At 37.7% G+C, this 15,572-nt stretch overlaps 1 protein-coding gene and 1 long non-coding RNA gene across 6 annotated transcripts; one reads left to right on the top strand and one right to left on the bottom strand.

Annotated features, from left to right (window-relative positions):
• Positions 1 to 475: 475 nt before the first annotated feature.
• On the top strand, positions 476 to 15,079 carry LOC120558546. 5 transcript variants are annotated; one of them, XR_005639137.1, is made up of 6 exons: positions 478 to 1,031; positions 3,126 to 3,551; positions 3,725 to 3,802; positions 5,452 to 5,492; positions 13,848 to 13,880; positions 14,218 to 15,079. XR_005639137.1 is itself a non-coding variant. In XM_039799590.1 (5 exons), exons 1-4 carry the CDS (start codon positions 528 to 530, stop codon positions 5,467 to 5,469), a joined length of 999 nt encoding a protein of 332 aa, XP_039655524.1. In that variant the 5' UTR covers positions 480 to 527; the 3' UTR covers positions 5,470 to 5,492; positions 13,849 to 14,189. The 5 variants fall into 5 exon arrangements, 2 of the variants coding, with proteins under 2 accessions (XP_039655523.1, XP_039655524.1); XR_005639138.1 differs by lacking the exon at positions 14,218 to 15,079 and adding an exon at positions 14,053 to 14,189; XR_005639139.1 differs by having other exon boundaries at positions 480 to 1,031; positions 3,725 to 3,775.
• Positions 7,348 to 12,721, bottom strand: LOC120558547. The gene is made up of 3 exons (XR_005639140.1): positions 12,605 to 12,721; positions 9,360 to 9,518; positions 7,348 to 8,180 (listed from the first exon to the last, which is right to left on the bottom strand). It is a non-coding gene; the product is annotated as an uncharacterized LOC120558547 (long non-coding RNA).
• Positions 15,080 to 15,572: the final 493 nt, after the last annotated feature.

The raw sequence follows: 15,572 nt of genomic DNA, 5'->3' as shown, positions 1-15,572 counted from the left end.
TATCCTGGATTTAGATATTCTGCTTTTGTGAAACAGGCCACAGACAAGACAAGACAGAAAATCAGACTGTCAAAATAAAACAGGAAACAGAAAATACAGACACACGGGGAAAACAAGACAGGAACTACAGCTAGACAAAACAAGGGAGAAAACACGGGCTACAACAGAAAACAGAACAAATACACAACAAAAACAGGAAACAAGAACAGAACCTCAAAACCAACAGAACTAGACCCAAAACCATGACAATGACTAAACCTATACACACTAATATTAGTAGGGATAGTGTTCCAGTGTTTAGAATATATAAGGGGTGTTTGAGCTAAACTATAAACAAACACAAATATTCAAAGCTCAAAAGTTGGAAAAAAATTCGATTTTTTTTTATATCTAGCTGTTATTTTAAAGCACTGCACTACCTCTGTGCTGTGTTATTACACAATAACATCAAGAAGTCTCTCAGCGCAAGAACCGTCCCACCTTTGCATTCTTGAGAATGAGAAACACCGCCTCATATAAAAGAGGAAATGATTGGTTTCATATTTCATGTTAGTATATCTAGAGGAACCAGGCAGCAGCTCTCAGCAGATTCTAACTTTACAGCAAAGATGAAGATGTATTCATCTGTCACGTTCGCCCAAGTCGGCACCTTTGTCTCAATCATTGTTGTTTTTATCTACAAGGTTGTGATTGACAGGAATTACGAGTGTGATTGTGATGGTAGCGGTTATGACTGTATTTTGTACATGGGTGTACCATCTATAGTTTTATTTGTGTTACAACTCTGGACGATCAAGAAATGGAGACGTACAGGAAAGGCATGCAGTCATAATGATTGTGATGATGATTTTAAATACATATGTAACCAGCTTCTCAAGGCAGTTGTAGTTGGTCTGCTGTGGGTTATCTCTCTGTTAATTGATGGAGACTGGGCTGTTTGCTATCACCACAAAGACTTAGCCTGCAAAGACAAAGCCAAATTCAACTCTACTGAACACGAGACCCTCGCCAATGTGAAATCAAAATCAGAGGTGAGTTTTTCTTGTTTTGTTCACACCACGCCAGTCTGTTATTCTGTTTTTTACTGTGGTCTTATATCAGTGTATTATCTGCACACAGTATCTGTATGATAGTTATTCATCCTTGACTCATGAGTTTGTTTTTTCTGATGATCCTCTTAACATGAGTTTAAGAGTTTTTAAATTGGATTCTACGTCTCCATGTGTGAATGTCTGAGTGTCTGATGGAACAAAAATCTGTGAAACTGGTCCAGTATTAAACCAGAACCGAGCTGTAATGTAACCCTACAGGACTAATGTTCAGCAGCAGTTAGAGTCCACTAAAAGTTCTGACTCAGATTATTATTCTAAGTGTCTGACAACATTATGGGATGGATCCCTACAGAGATAGACCTTTTAGTTAAAGAGTAAGATCCTTTTAGTTTAACATGAAAGCCCCCCAAAATCACCATCACCAAACCCACCAGACTCCATGTAAATAATCAGGACTTTTAGTGTGTATAGAGCCAGCATATATCTAAGACCCATGTAAAGGACTTTAGCGTGTATAGAGCCGCATATTTCCACCAGACTCCATATAAATAATCAGGACTTTCAGCGTGTATAGAGCCAGCATATCTCCACCAGACTCCATTTAAATAATCAGGACTTTTAGCGTGTATGGAGCCAGCATATTTCCACCAGACTCCATGTAAATAATCAGGATTTTTAGCGTGTATAGAGCAAGCAATTTCAAATGATGTCCCCAAAGGACAGTTTTGTCAACATCTGTTTTATCTAAAAATATACATGTCTCTGTCTGTTCATCTCACTTCCATTTTATTGCTGCAAAATGGGATTGTCAAGCAGACAAACTGAACAACACATATATAATAAAAGATCGATACTTGGCATCTGTGTATCGATAAAGTATTGCCACGAAAAATATCGCGATACTACACTGTATCGATTTTTTCCCCCACCCCTACTCTATACACGCTAAAAGTCCTGATTATTTACATGGAGTCTGGGGGAGATATGCTGACTCTATACATGCTAAAAGTCCTGATTATTTACATGGAGTCTGGTGGAAATATGCTGGCTCTATACACGCTAAAAGTCCTGATTAATTTACATGGAGTCTGGTGGAGATATGCTGGCTCTATACACGCTAAAAGTCCTGATTATTTACATGGAGTCTGGTGGAGATATGCTGGCTCTATACACGCTAAAAGTCCTGATTATTTACATGGAGTCTGGTGGAGATATGCTGGCTCTATACATGCTAAAAGTCCTGATTATTTACATGGAGTCTGGTGGAAATATGCTGGCTCTATACACACTAAAAGTCCTGATTATTTACATGGAGTCTGGTGGAAATATGCTGGCTCTATACATGCTAGAAGTCCTGATTATTTACATGGAGTCTGGTGGAAATATGCTGGCTCTATACACGCTAGAAGTCCTGATTATTTACATGGAGTCTGGTGGAGATATGCTGGCTCTATACACGCTAAAAGTCCTGATTATTTACATGGAGTCTGGTGGAAATATGCTGGCTCTATACACGCTAGAAGTCCTGATTATTTACATGGAGTCTGGTGTAGTTTGGTGATGGTGATTACGGGGCTGTTTGATGTTAAAACAAAAGGATCTTACTCTTTAACTAAAAGGTCTCTCTGTAGGGATCCATCCCATAATGTTGTTGTTTCACCGCTGCTGACTTCTGCGTTCTCGCTCAATACTGGACCAATGTAAACTATTTTTGTTCCCATCAGTCACTTACACACAAAAACATGGAGACATGGTCCTGGTTGAAAAATATAGAAGTTATTCTTTAAGGTGATAATGTTAAGCTATTAACTTGTTAACATTTAAATCCAGAGATAACAATATAATGATATGTCTCATTTAATGAGACGACTATAGAAGCAGCGTCCCAGTTTGAGTTTAGATTATGTAGATTAGATGTTCCAGATCAGGATGACTCTCTAACTGTACATTTGGTCTGTGAGAAGGTCTGTTGTCTCTTCATCTCATGGTAACAGAATGAGATTCTTTTAAAGCGACTGCAGTTTCTCAACTTCACTGGTGATAAAATAACCATCTTAGTTTGTCCTTTTTCAGTACGTTGGCTGGAGTCTCATCTTGGTTATCCTTGGTGTGGTTTCGGTAATGAGATGGTTCTCATGCTGTAGGGATCCAAACTACAGCAAACTGTATGAGAAACTGAAGTTGAAACAGGAGGAATGTGTGCTGAAACAGATAGCAACGGAAGATTTGAAAGAAGAACTCACACTAAATTGGGTAGAAGAAAGATCAGACGTACTAGTCGAAGCAGCAGCCAGCGCAGCAGACAGAGCAGCCAGAAGAGCCACAGATGCCAGAACAGTCAGAACAGCCGGAGTAGACGCAGCAGCCGAAGGAAGAAACCTAGACGAAGTCAACGCAGCCAGAGCAGACGCAGCAGACACAGCCGCAGCCGGAGCAGCAGTCAGAGTAGCAGCCAGAGGAGACATAGACCGACAGATCGCTTTTTTATCAGGAAACAAGGTAAAAAAAAAAGAAATGTCTCTTTGTTATTTTCATCTGAATTTTAGCTACTTTATTGTTAGTTGAGAACAACTGATAGATTTTCATTTCATACAGACACTCAGGGTTCCCAGAGGATGAATCCTATTTTATTTAATTAACTTCCACTTGAAATTGTGTTTATTTTGAAACAGGTGACTAAGTTTTTGGAAAGGCTGAATCAAGGTCCATCAGCTGATCCTCAGGTGAGTCTCAGGCTATCAGGAGATGAGGTAAATAAAATGTCTCTTTGTTATTTTCATCTGAACATTCAGGGTTCCCAGAGGATTAAGTTAGAGAAGAACAAAAAGACGGGGTGGGTGATGTAACAACAGCATTGATTATACACATGCTCATTTCATCATGGTGAGCTTCATGTTTCCCTGTTATCAGTCCTCTACTTTGGTCTGAAATATCTCAGCCACACAGTACACAAAACAAGGTACAACTGGCCGAAACAAACTAGAACATGCATTTCCTGCAGAACATGTGTGTGAATGCTGAACAGCTAAATTACTAAAGCTGGTTTAATATCTGGATTAATATCTTAAATGTGTAAGAAAAGGTTGCTTAAATTGCAAAATAAAAAAATAAGTAGAGAAACATTCATGAAAATGCAGAAATATGAAAGAAATTGGTTGAAAAATCTAAAATGCACTGCACCGCACTGCTGAAAAACATGGAAGCTGAAATGTAAAACTGCCAGAGCTGGAAGCTGAACTGCATTACCTTAATAAGTTAAGAGCTTAAATACATTTCTAGAAAAGCTGGAATCTAAACTGTAATACTGTCAAAGGTTAAGTTCAAATACAAAGACTGGAAAGGCTGAAAGAAGAAATACTTTGTATTATTATCATACTTCTCCTTTGCATAGAACAAACAAGCATGACCTCAAAGAGCTGAATGATAATGTCTGAAAAGAAGAGGGCTGAACAACTTTGCATTGAAAAAGCTGTGAGACAAAATACATTAATCATAGCATGTTCAAAACATGATAATTATAATAAATAATATAAGTTAAGGCATGGGCAATGCACATGGATTGTAACTTTATATATGACCTGAAATGGTCTGTCTGTGTGTGTGTGTGTGTGTGTGTGTCTGTTTGTGTCTTTGTGTGTGTGTGTCTGTGTGTGTGTGTGTGTGTGTGTGTGTCTGTGTGTGTGTTTCTGTATGTGTGTGTCTGTGTGTGTATGTGTGTGTGTGTGTGTGTCTGTGTGTTTGTGTATATGTCTGTGTGTGTTTCTGTATGTGTGTGTGTGTGTGTGTGTCTGTGTGTGTTTCAGTATGTGTGTGTTGTGTGTGTGTGTGTGTGTGTGTGCTGTGTGTTTGTGTATATGTCTGTGTGTGTTTCTGTATGTGTGTGTGTGTGTGTGTGTGTGTGTCAGCAGCTGAAACAACTAATCCATAATCATATCATACCACTATTTCCAGCATCCTGAGCCTTTTGGTTACAAGGACCACTCAGCCCAGAGACGTCTGATTCTCCATGAGACTATTCTGCGTTGTCATCACAACAAATTAACAGAAGACGGTGCAACTTTCATCGCTATTGTTAACAAAAGCTGCCACAAAATCAGACATTTTGGCCCCAACAATCTAAAAAAAGGCCATCAAATCCTGGAGGGACGGACTAATCAGATCTATAATCATATCTGCTCACCTGACCATCAATATCTTCATCTTCATCAGTTTCTACAGTTTTAGAGCCCAAACTGGGACAAGGAGAGCACACGTTAAGAAGCTGTTTCATTTATTGATCACTTCTAATATAAACATATTTGTTGGGGGGATAACCGAGGAGGCAGAATAACAATAAAGAGGAGTTCTGTTTTTGTTTCTGAAAATGAAACTCTCTCTCATTGTATGAATCGCTCTGAAGGAGGGAGGGGGGACCTGAGTCTTCCAACCCCAGGACACCAGGTAAAGTATCATCACCTGTTGAGTTTCATGTCTCTGTTATTTCTGTTAGATTTTAGTGTCTTTATCAGTCCAATATCTTAAAGCTGCAGTAGGTAAGATTGTGAAGAGCCAGGACTTTGCCAACAAATTTGAACATCGACAACTTCTCAGTCCCTCCCCCCTTTCTGCTGCAGCCCAAACCGTCTCCTAAGCCCCTCCCACTACGGAGTTTGACAGAACTGCCGGCATGTCAGACAACATTTTCAATAACTAAACACCAACACAACGTTAACTTTACTCACCAACAGTAAAACGATGCTAACTAGCAGGCTACCGTTAGCCATTTCAGCATCATATCAGACCGACCACTGTGCTAACGTTTCTATCATCCTCACCAACGTAGCTTTGTGGACTTTTGAATACTAATAACCAAGTGAAAGATAAATCACTCATGGTAATTATGTTACCTGTTGAGAGGAAATTTGGCTACATCTGCATCGTTCTCCAGATCTTTAAAATCCTGCAGCTCACGCCACCTCTGAAAAGCCACTCCAATATTCACGGAGTTTTGGGAAACCTTTCTGCAGCTCGTGCGCGGGGAGGGGGGAAGGGAGAACGCTATATATGCGTGTGCCTGAGCAGTGATTGACAGGCAGATAGACCCCCCCTGTGGCCCTGATTGGAGAAAATCGACCGGGAGCGGTGGAATTTTGCCAATCGCACTACAGGCTGTAGGAGGTGCCAGAGGAGCTGTTTTTTTTTTTTTTTTTTTTTACATAATTCATGTAGTTCTACTGGAACATAGAGTCAGTTTCAGCAGATAAGACAGAAAGTTAGTTTTATAAGACTTACCTACTGCATCTTTAATGGAACTGTCATTTATCTAGTTATCTATCTCTCTATCTATCTATATATCTATGTATCTATCTATCTCTCTATCTATCTATCTACACTGTAAAACTTTTTACTGTAAATTTACAGTAATATACTGGCAGCAGCTTCGCCAGTAAACTACTGTTTATTTACAGTAAGCATACTGTATTTTAAAACTACAGTACTTAACTGTAAACAGGTATACAGTTAAGTACTGTATTATATGAATTTACAGTAATATACTGGCAGCAGCTTCGCCAGTAAATTACTGTTTATTTACAGTAGGCATACTGTATTTTAAAACTACAGTACTTAACTGTAAACAGGTATACAGTTAAGTACTGTATTTTAAAACTACAGTATGCCTACTGTAAACAGGTATACAGTTACTAACTGTATTTGAATTTACAGTAATATACTGGCAGCAGCTTCGCCAGTAAACTACTGTTTATTTACAGTAGGCATACTGTATTTTAAATTTAAGGTATTTTACTGTAAATAGACATACAGTTTCTTACTGTATTATTTTAATTTACTGTATTTTACTGGCAGCTACTTCGCCAATATTACACTGTAAATCTAAAATATCCTTTTATGTTCATGTCTTTTTTTATTTACTGTAAATAAATGTATTATTTAATTTGTTTTACATTTATACACTTGTGTTGGCAGCATAAAGTAATACTATTATAAAAATCTCAGAATACTGATGCAGAAAAAGAAATTCTGCAGCTTTAAATTCTACCTTAGGGAAGACTGCAATAAATAATCAGTCCTAAATAACAATGAAAAAAGGCAAGATTCAAAATCTAATTAACTCTTTATTTATACTGTATAGTAAATATCATGTGAGTATACAGCACGTTTAAAGAAAGGTACAGCAGTTTGCAGTTTTGTGAACTGTATCAATGCCGTAGCAGAAAAAGTTAACACCCGTTTTGCGGCGTGTTCGTGACATCCAACATACGCACTTTGTCTACATGCAATAGAAAAAGGTGTCTATCATTAGCAATCTAAATCATCCGAGGCAGACTGACCCCGAGCTACAAGGTTGTAAAAGCAAGAGGTCCGTATGAAATCAAACTTGCATTAAGAAAAACATGTTTTATGTGTGATCTTATGGAGAGAAATTACACTACCCACAATCCTAAGTGTAACAGTAATGTCTCTGATTGGCCCAACTCGTTACCATAGACACGTTTACCGTATCCACAAAACCGTGAACGGCTAGAGCGAGCCTCTACCATTGAACATCTATGATAGTTTCTCTACACAGTATTGTAACTTGTTTTCAAAATGTTTTTTAGTGCTGAATCAAATGTTTTATAATCACCAAAACTAGTAACTCATCTTGTAGCTGGTTGGCTCAGTTCCAGGGTTAAACCTATATATGAGCAATTTTTGAAATGTCAATGAAACACTTCTGGAACCACCGTAAAAAAAAAAGTGAGAAGTCCCTGTTGAGCTCCATGGAGTCACACACCATTATATAGCCAGTCACGATCCCAATACACTGCAAACAGGGAAACTGGCCAATACAATAATACAGCTCTATCAGCTGCAATAACTAAACTAAACAACACAAAATCGATCAGTATTTATCGGCATATATTGTTCATTGATAATTGACAAATGGTATCTGCACCTAAACAATACAATGCTATGAGAGAAGATCAAACAAAGTCCCACTTGAAGTCGTTGAGCTTCCTGATTAGGGTGCAGACATGCAGGTTCACTGTTGGTGGTTTCTTCTGGACCATCTTTCCAGTTTTTCTGCTGGGTGCCTGTCCACTGTATGCCTTTGATCCTCTCTCAGGATTAATCCCCATGCAGATTCTAAATGACAATGTAACACAAATGCTATAGGTTATTGAAGAAACGGTTAATTTTGGAGAACATATAGTCTTTCAGTGTTAAAGGAGCTACACCTTAATTTGTGTTTTTCTTATACAAGTAGTATTCAGCTACTAAACAGGTTTAAAAACAGTATAATATTTATACCAATGTATAAGTACACATTCCAAAGGAAATAAATACAGTTACCAATAATTAAGAAATCTCCATAAGTATGTCATTTCTGGAAAACATATTTTAAAGCCTAATACAATTATTAAGTAGACTTTTTTCCTCCTGCATTTGTGGAGATTTATATAACATTAGAGCTGTGTTTTTACAGTATTATTTTAGAAAACTTGAATGAGAAAAAACATTCTATTATTTTGAAATGTCACAAAATGTAACAATGCTGCTTAATGGTAGGTAGTTACTAGAGATGCACCGATTACAACTTTCTAGGCCGATCTCGATTTTTCATTGAGTTTGATCTGCCGATACCAATTTTAGGCGATTCCGATAAAAACTAATTCTAACCACTTTAAAGCACCGCAAATATTTATTTTCTATCTTTTCTTTTATAGAACATGTTTTGAACAGATAATGGATCACTATAAAATAGAACTATATAATTATCTAAAGTTAGTAAATGTTAGAACCATTTCCTTCTTTCCACATCCAATATTCAACAAAAAATATGTGATTTATTCGCAGGAAAAACAGGTAATGGCTATACAATAATATATAAATAACAAAGAGAGTGAGAGTGCATGTCGGAGAATAGAGCGGACACGCCTCAACACACCACGACCGGGCCGACAATGCGGCAATCGCCTAATTCGGCAGGTCACCAGCCGGTCAATCGGTGCATCTCTAGTACAGAGCTGCTGCTACAGCGTGACGGGTGACGATAGGTACTTACAGCCTATTGTGTGCTGCACATTGTACACCAAATGAGCTGTGCACAAGCAGACCTATAGTTTTGGTTTGGTTTCACCCGATCCAGATTTGGTGTCGCGAAATGACGTCAAACCCCTAAGTATTTTTATTATTTTTTTACATTTTAGTAAATGTATATGCTTGTAGTACATCAGCAGCTTTAGCTACTGAAATTCTAATCTCGGAGAACTTAATCAATAAAAAGTCAATCCAGGTGTGTAATATGTGTGGGAAATCTCCTACCTCTGAATGAACTCCAACGACCATGCAGCATAGTCCTGGTATTGCAGGTTAAAGTTGTAGAAAGTTGACATTAGACCAGCAAGCCCCAGCACAAAGGACACTCCCTCACTGACAACCTAGCCCTCCACGCTCACAAACCACCGCTGAGCAAAGCTGGACCTGAAAAAAATATGAATAGTTAATAGAAATGGCAACAATATGATTTCACTGTTCAAATTAATTTGATCTGAATTTATTTATATCCACACAATTTGATTGTATGTCTTCATATGTATGGCCAGGGGTTAAATTGCGATTTGTTATGTGAGGGTGCTCTCCCTAGGGGGGTCCGGGGGTATGCCGAGAAATTGAGTCTTACATGATATGTGCAAAACTGTAATGTTAAGAGCCTATGTTGCAAGTTTAATTTTCCAACGAATTTGTGGTAATTGCTTGTTGGTAATAAACATTTAAACTGGTATTCATGTATTTGATGTTGTTAGGTATCACAAAACAGAATATAACACCGAAAAGTAGGTACTATTTTACAGCGGTTTGTCTTTCCCCACAATGCATTGCTGGACGTCCACGTTGGGGAGACGATATGCGAAAAGCCCCGTCTCGGTTCACTGTCCCGGTCACGGTTGCTGCCACTGATCTGGCAAAATATGGCTTTTGGTCTCGACCGAAGCAATGTGTCTTTATTATGTGAATATTAAGTGAAACGGACGGGGATGCTATTCGGCTTTTCAATTAAAGCGAACAGCTAGTTGACGATACGTCGCCGACGTTAACGCGCAACAGCGTTAGCTTAGACTGCTAGTTAAATACCGGTATTACAACTGCTTCGAAACTATCCGCGTGTCAACGAAGACTATGGCGTTAGTGCTCCTTTTGTATCATACTTTTATTGAATGAAATATTAGCTTCCTCGGCCCTACGAAATAGTTTTTTTTGTAACATTACAACAAAGCTAACTGGCTATAAGCTAGTCTGTAACGCATGCTAGCGGGATTAGCTAATGTTGCGTAGCCAGCCAGCAACTTCGGCAATCGGCAGTAGTTTCGGGGAGCTAACCGCGACAGTATGTTGCCCACAATCAACCTCTGCTGTTAAAAGCAGTCAATCTGCAGCGATGTTTGAAATGGAGACACATGGATGTGCTTGCTGGCTATGCAACGTTAGCTAATGTCCGCTAGCATACGTACAGGCTAACTATAGCCAGTTAGCTTTGTGTGTAACTAACTAACTAACAAAAACCATCTCGTAGGAGCGAAGTTTAACGTTTCATTCAATAAAGTTATGGTACAAAAGGAGCACTAACGCCACAAGTCTTATGTTGACAACGTGGACGCAGATATAGGAAACTCCGAAGGCAGTCGTAATATTTACCTAGCCGGCTAGGCTAATGCTGTTGCGCTAACGTTACGTAAGCCGTCGGGGGTAGCTAGCTGTCTAAACTTGTAGGAAGCTGAACAGCATCCCCCGCCAAGTAATAAATAAACACCAGGCAAATATGTTGTTACTGGAGCTAGTAGGCTACCATCAAAGCGGAGATATGTAATCATGATATCAATCATATCTATGTGTTTACAACCATCGGGGGGATTTCACAGGTGGGACTGGCAAGTTAGCACATAGCTAGCATGATGCCTTGTATTTTCTAGATAAAAAACTAGTAAAAAACCCTCTTCCTCATCCCAGTCAGTCACCACAGTTCTAATACTAGGCTGATACACATCTCCCCAACGTGACGTCATCACCGAATTGCTAAAAAAAACCCACTAATACCAAAAACGACAAAAACCTGACAAAAACTGGCCTTTAACACTATTGGAGACATTTTTAACAATGATATACATATATTGAGTGCTATATGTACCTATTAATCAACAGTGGTGGTTAACTTGCAACATGGGCTTTAAGAGCCTATACTATACTCTGCATTGTTGTAGTATCAACAGGTATTAGGGCATTTAGCATTTACATTACTGTTAATCAGTCATCACTAATGATTACACACGTACTGTGCACCTTGTTATGATATAAGAAGTGACCCATACAATGTGCCAAAAATAATGTGCCACATGAAGAGACAGTGCGCTTATGACAGTAGCAACAGCTGAGAAAAAGGAGAAGGCATTTTATCTGTTAATCCTACCAAGCGTGAACCGTTGGCGTTATGTAGTTGACCGAGCGTGGTGAATTGTCTGCAGTTCTGGGCAGCAATATCATGTTGTCAAAAGCATCACTTTCATCAAATTGTATGTGACATATTTAGATGGTATGTGCGCGGCTGAGCCCCGGATCCCGGCCCAATGTAACCTCTCGCGTATGGCTATGGTAGAATTAGACTTTGGTGACTAGAAATATAAAACAAAATATTAGGCATTGTGGCTTTATCCAACAAATACAAAAAAAAGAAGAAAAAATGCCTGTTAACTAAAGTTAGTTTTAGATGGGAAAAGGAGCAAATATGAAGCCACTGAGTTTACAATAGAACAGTTTCAAATGTTCGTTAACAAAAAAGTCCGCCAAATGTTTTTTGAAAAAAATTACAAATATGAAGCCACAAAATTGACAATAAAACCGTTTGAGAATAAAATAACACGTCAATATTATATCTTCGTTTGCACAAAAAAGTCTGTAATCTAAAGTTATAGCTAGTTTTAGAAGTAAAACTAAGCAAATATGACTAAACAATGTTCATTAGCAAAAAAAGTCCGCCTAAAGTATAAAAAAAATTACAAAGATGAAGCCACAAAATTGACAATGAAACCGTCCGAAAATAGATAGAGACACGTCAATATTATAACGTTCTCTTCTTTTGCACAAAAAGTCCGTTATCTAGCTAAAGTTATAGTTTTAGGAGTAAATATGAGAACACAAAAAAGTCTGTAAGGTTACAGTAACTTTAGTTTAAGAAGAAAAAAAGAGCAAATATGAGATTCAGCAGTGTTGAGGATTTTTTTGTTTTATTTTTAAAGATCACGCTCCAAAATGTCTGTACAGTCTAACGTTAGGCTCCTTGAGGAAATCTTCTAACGATAACTAATTGTGTTAGCTAGTGGTAACGTTAGTGACCGTGACCTGTCAGCTAACGTTAGCCAACATTAACTGATGCTTAACTTTACTAGCTAGCTAGCTAGCTTAACGTTAATGTTACTGAGTGATCTGCTGCCATATCTGACAACAAATAAATCGATAAAACTATCCTTAATAACATTTCAAGGCATGCAGGCAAATAAAAAGATTTTGAAACTTACATGAATGTTGAAAAATCGCGTCCTCTTGATGCAGCTGCTACTGTCCATGCGTTTTCCTTCAGAGACTGAATGATGATACGCATCACCGACCGAGTCCGAGCCAGTCACCGTGAGAAAAAGTTCCTCCCCCTCCCCCTCCCACACAAATACACATACAAATAATAGACACACTCTTTGCTGTAAGATATAGTCCTGTTATACTAAATATTTTCTCACTAATTATTAGCTGCTAATCACACTTTTTTCCCTTAAAGCATAATTTGGAAAGAGTAGCAACAGTGAAATGTGCTGCATGTCTTAAAATAGACTGGTCAGAAAAATAAATATGTTCAAATTCAAAGTGTAATTCCCGCTTTTTTCTTTATTTTCCCGAGATGCACTGAGATTAACAGTAAATCCCTGTAATCTGCAACATTCTGGTGATGGTGCTGTAATATCATTATTTTCTCCCAGAATGCATTGCCACTTACAGTATGTAAATTTTCATGATTTTCCTTTATAAATCATTGGTTGTCTGGATAAGAAATTTCAGTTAAATATATCATATAGGAGACAAACACAGTCATATTTGAGAAGTGAAATAAAGTGTATATGATTTATGGAAAGTGTGCAAGAATTATTAGGCATGTGCATAAATTTAAGTACCACAAAAGAATAATTAACTCAATATTTTGTGCATCCTCCTCTTGCATGAATAACAGCCTCTAAACGCTTTCTATAGCTTCCTATTAGAGTCTGGATTCTGGCGGAAGGTATTAACACCTAAACTATCCTGTAATTAGTACATTAATAAGATATAATAAGCCTTACTTTCTATCAAATTACACCAAAACAAGAAAGTATTTGGTCTTTATTAAACAGAAATTAAACACAGCTAGATGCTAATATGAAAACATAATGATGCTGTAACTAGAAACGCTGACACAAAATCAGACATTTTGGGCCCCAACAATCTAAAAAAGGCCATAAATCCTGGAGGGACTGACTAATCAGATCTATAATCATATCTGCTCACCTGACCATCAATATCTTCATCTTCATCAGTTTCTACAGTTTTAGAGTCCAAACTTGGACAAGTAGAGCACACGTTAAGAAGCTGTTTCATTTATTGATCACTTCTAATATAAACATATTTGTGCAAGGCGGGGGGGCAGTAACCGAGGAGGCAGAATAACAATAAAGAGGAGTTGTGCTTTTCTTTCTGAAAATGAAATTTTCCCTCATTGTATGAATCTCTCTGCAGGGGGGGGAGGACCTTCCACCACCATGACATCAGGTAAATAATCACCTGTTGAGTTTCATATCTCTGTCAGATTTTAGAATCTTCATCAGTCTAATATCTTAATGGAAGTTATTGTATGAAACTCTTTGCAGGAGAAAGGAACTCTGTTACATTCATCTATTTAAACATTTTCTATTTTTAACACAAAAACAATATTGTTTTTCAGAGCCATAACACAGCAAACATGAAATAAAAAATAAAAACAGGGAAAGGATCATGTGACAACATCATTTTCATTTCTTTTCATCTATCTATCTCTATATCTCTCTATCTCTCTCTCTATCTCTCTCTACCTCTCTATCTCTCTATCTCTGTCTCTCTGTCTATCCAGTTGGTCTATCTATCTCTCTATCTCTGTCTCTCTGTCTATCTCTCCATCTATCTCTCGATCTCTCTCTCTCTCTCTCTCTATCTATCTCTCTCTATCTCTATCTATATCGCTCTCTATCTATCTCTCTATCTACCTCTCTATCCATCTGTCTCAGATTCCTCAGCCGAGCCGTAGAGATGATCTTCTACGGTCACATTTCTAACTCAACCTACTGTTGAGAAATGTTATATTGAGTTTTAATCTGATTACTAGTGATGATTATCTTTTTTATTGTTGCTTTTATTTGTAATATTTAACCCTCATGTTGACCTCGGGTCAAATTTGAACCCATTTTCTAAAAGATTCTAAGTAAAATAGCTTTGCTCTCTGTTTAATGTTTGTTAATTAAATGACATCAGTTTATTTTGACCTGAGGATATCCTGGCTAATATTTGACATATACCAGTCTTTTATAATCCAAAACAACTCATAATTTCTCCTTTATTTAGATATTAGGTCTATGTAAATGGCTTGTATTGACCATGAATGGAAACCAAAGTGTAAAACTAGTTGGAATGAATTTGGCTAAAGGTGTAACACAGATTATTTTGGTTATAAATTAAACTTTTCTGTGATTTATAAATAAGCAAACCGGAGCAGAGAGGAAAACACGAGGGTAAAAGAAATGTTTCTATTTTCTGATTTCTATTTTCTGTTAGAATATCTTTCAGCTCAGCAGGTGTGATGATTATATTTACACTTTAATCATATTAGTTTGCTTCAGCTTTTATTGTTACAGCTTGAACTGAGAGCTGAAGTTAGCGTGCTGACATTCAGAGTTTGATCTGTATTTCATTCTTTTAATAAACTGATCAGATTCCCATCAGCCTCAGCTGTTCATGTGTTCAGCTCTCTACAACTCTCTACTCGGTGGATCATTTTTTCCTGAAAGTCTTTCTATTGTTTTGGGGACAATGACACGGCTGATAGCTTGTCTTGTTGTTTAACACACTGTCACATTATATTCACTGATAGCATAACGTTGTAGGACTGTCTACCAACCAGTCCTCTAAACCACGGGTTCTCAGACCTTTTTCAGTAATGTTCCCCTTAGAATTGTGTTTTTAAACCAAGTACCCCCTAGTCTTCATCCTCCACCTTCTACTTCTGGGATTGCTAGGTGAACAGAACCACTGAGAGCAGACAGCTGTGTAGGGAACCAGGTCTACACTGATGATCACATGTCTTTCATTATGGTTCTATTAAGTGTGATATTAATGGAAAAATACATAAAAAATGTAAACGTAATCATCTTCTGTGTAACTTCTCTGTGTCATAATGTAATTATAGTTACTTCACTGTACTAATGATGAAGG

The sequence above is a fragment of the Perca fluviatilis genome, chromosome 5, assembly GCF_010015445.1.
Source record: "Perca fluviatilis chromosome 5, GENO_Pfluv_1.0, whole genome shotgun sequence".
Taxonomy (NCBI): domain Eukaryota; kingdom Metazoa; phylum Chordata; class Actinopteri; order Perciformes; family Percidae; genus Perca; species Perca fluviatilis.
The sequence above is the reverse complement of the archived record's forward strand: the minus strand, read 5'-3'. Positions and strand labels throughout refer to the sequence as shown.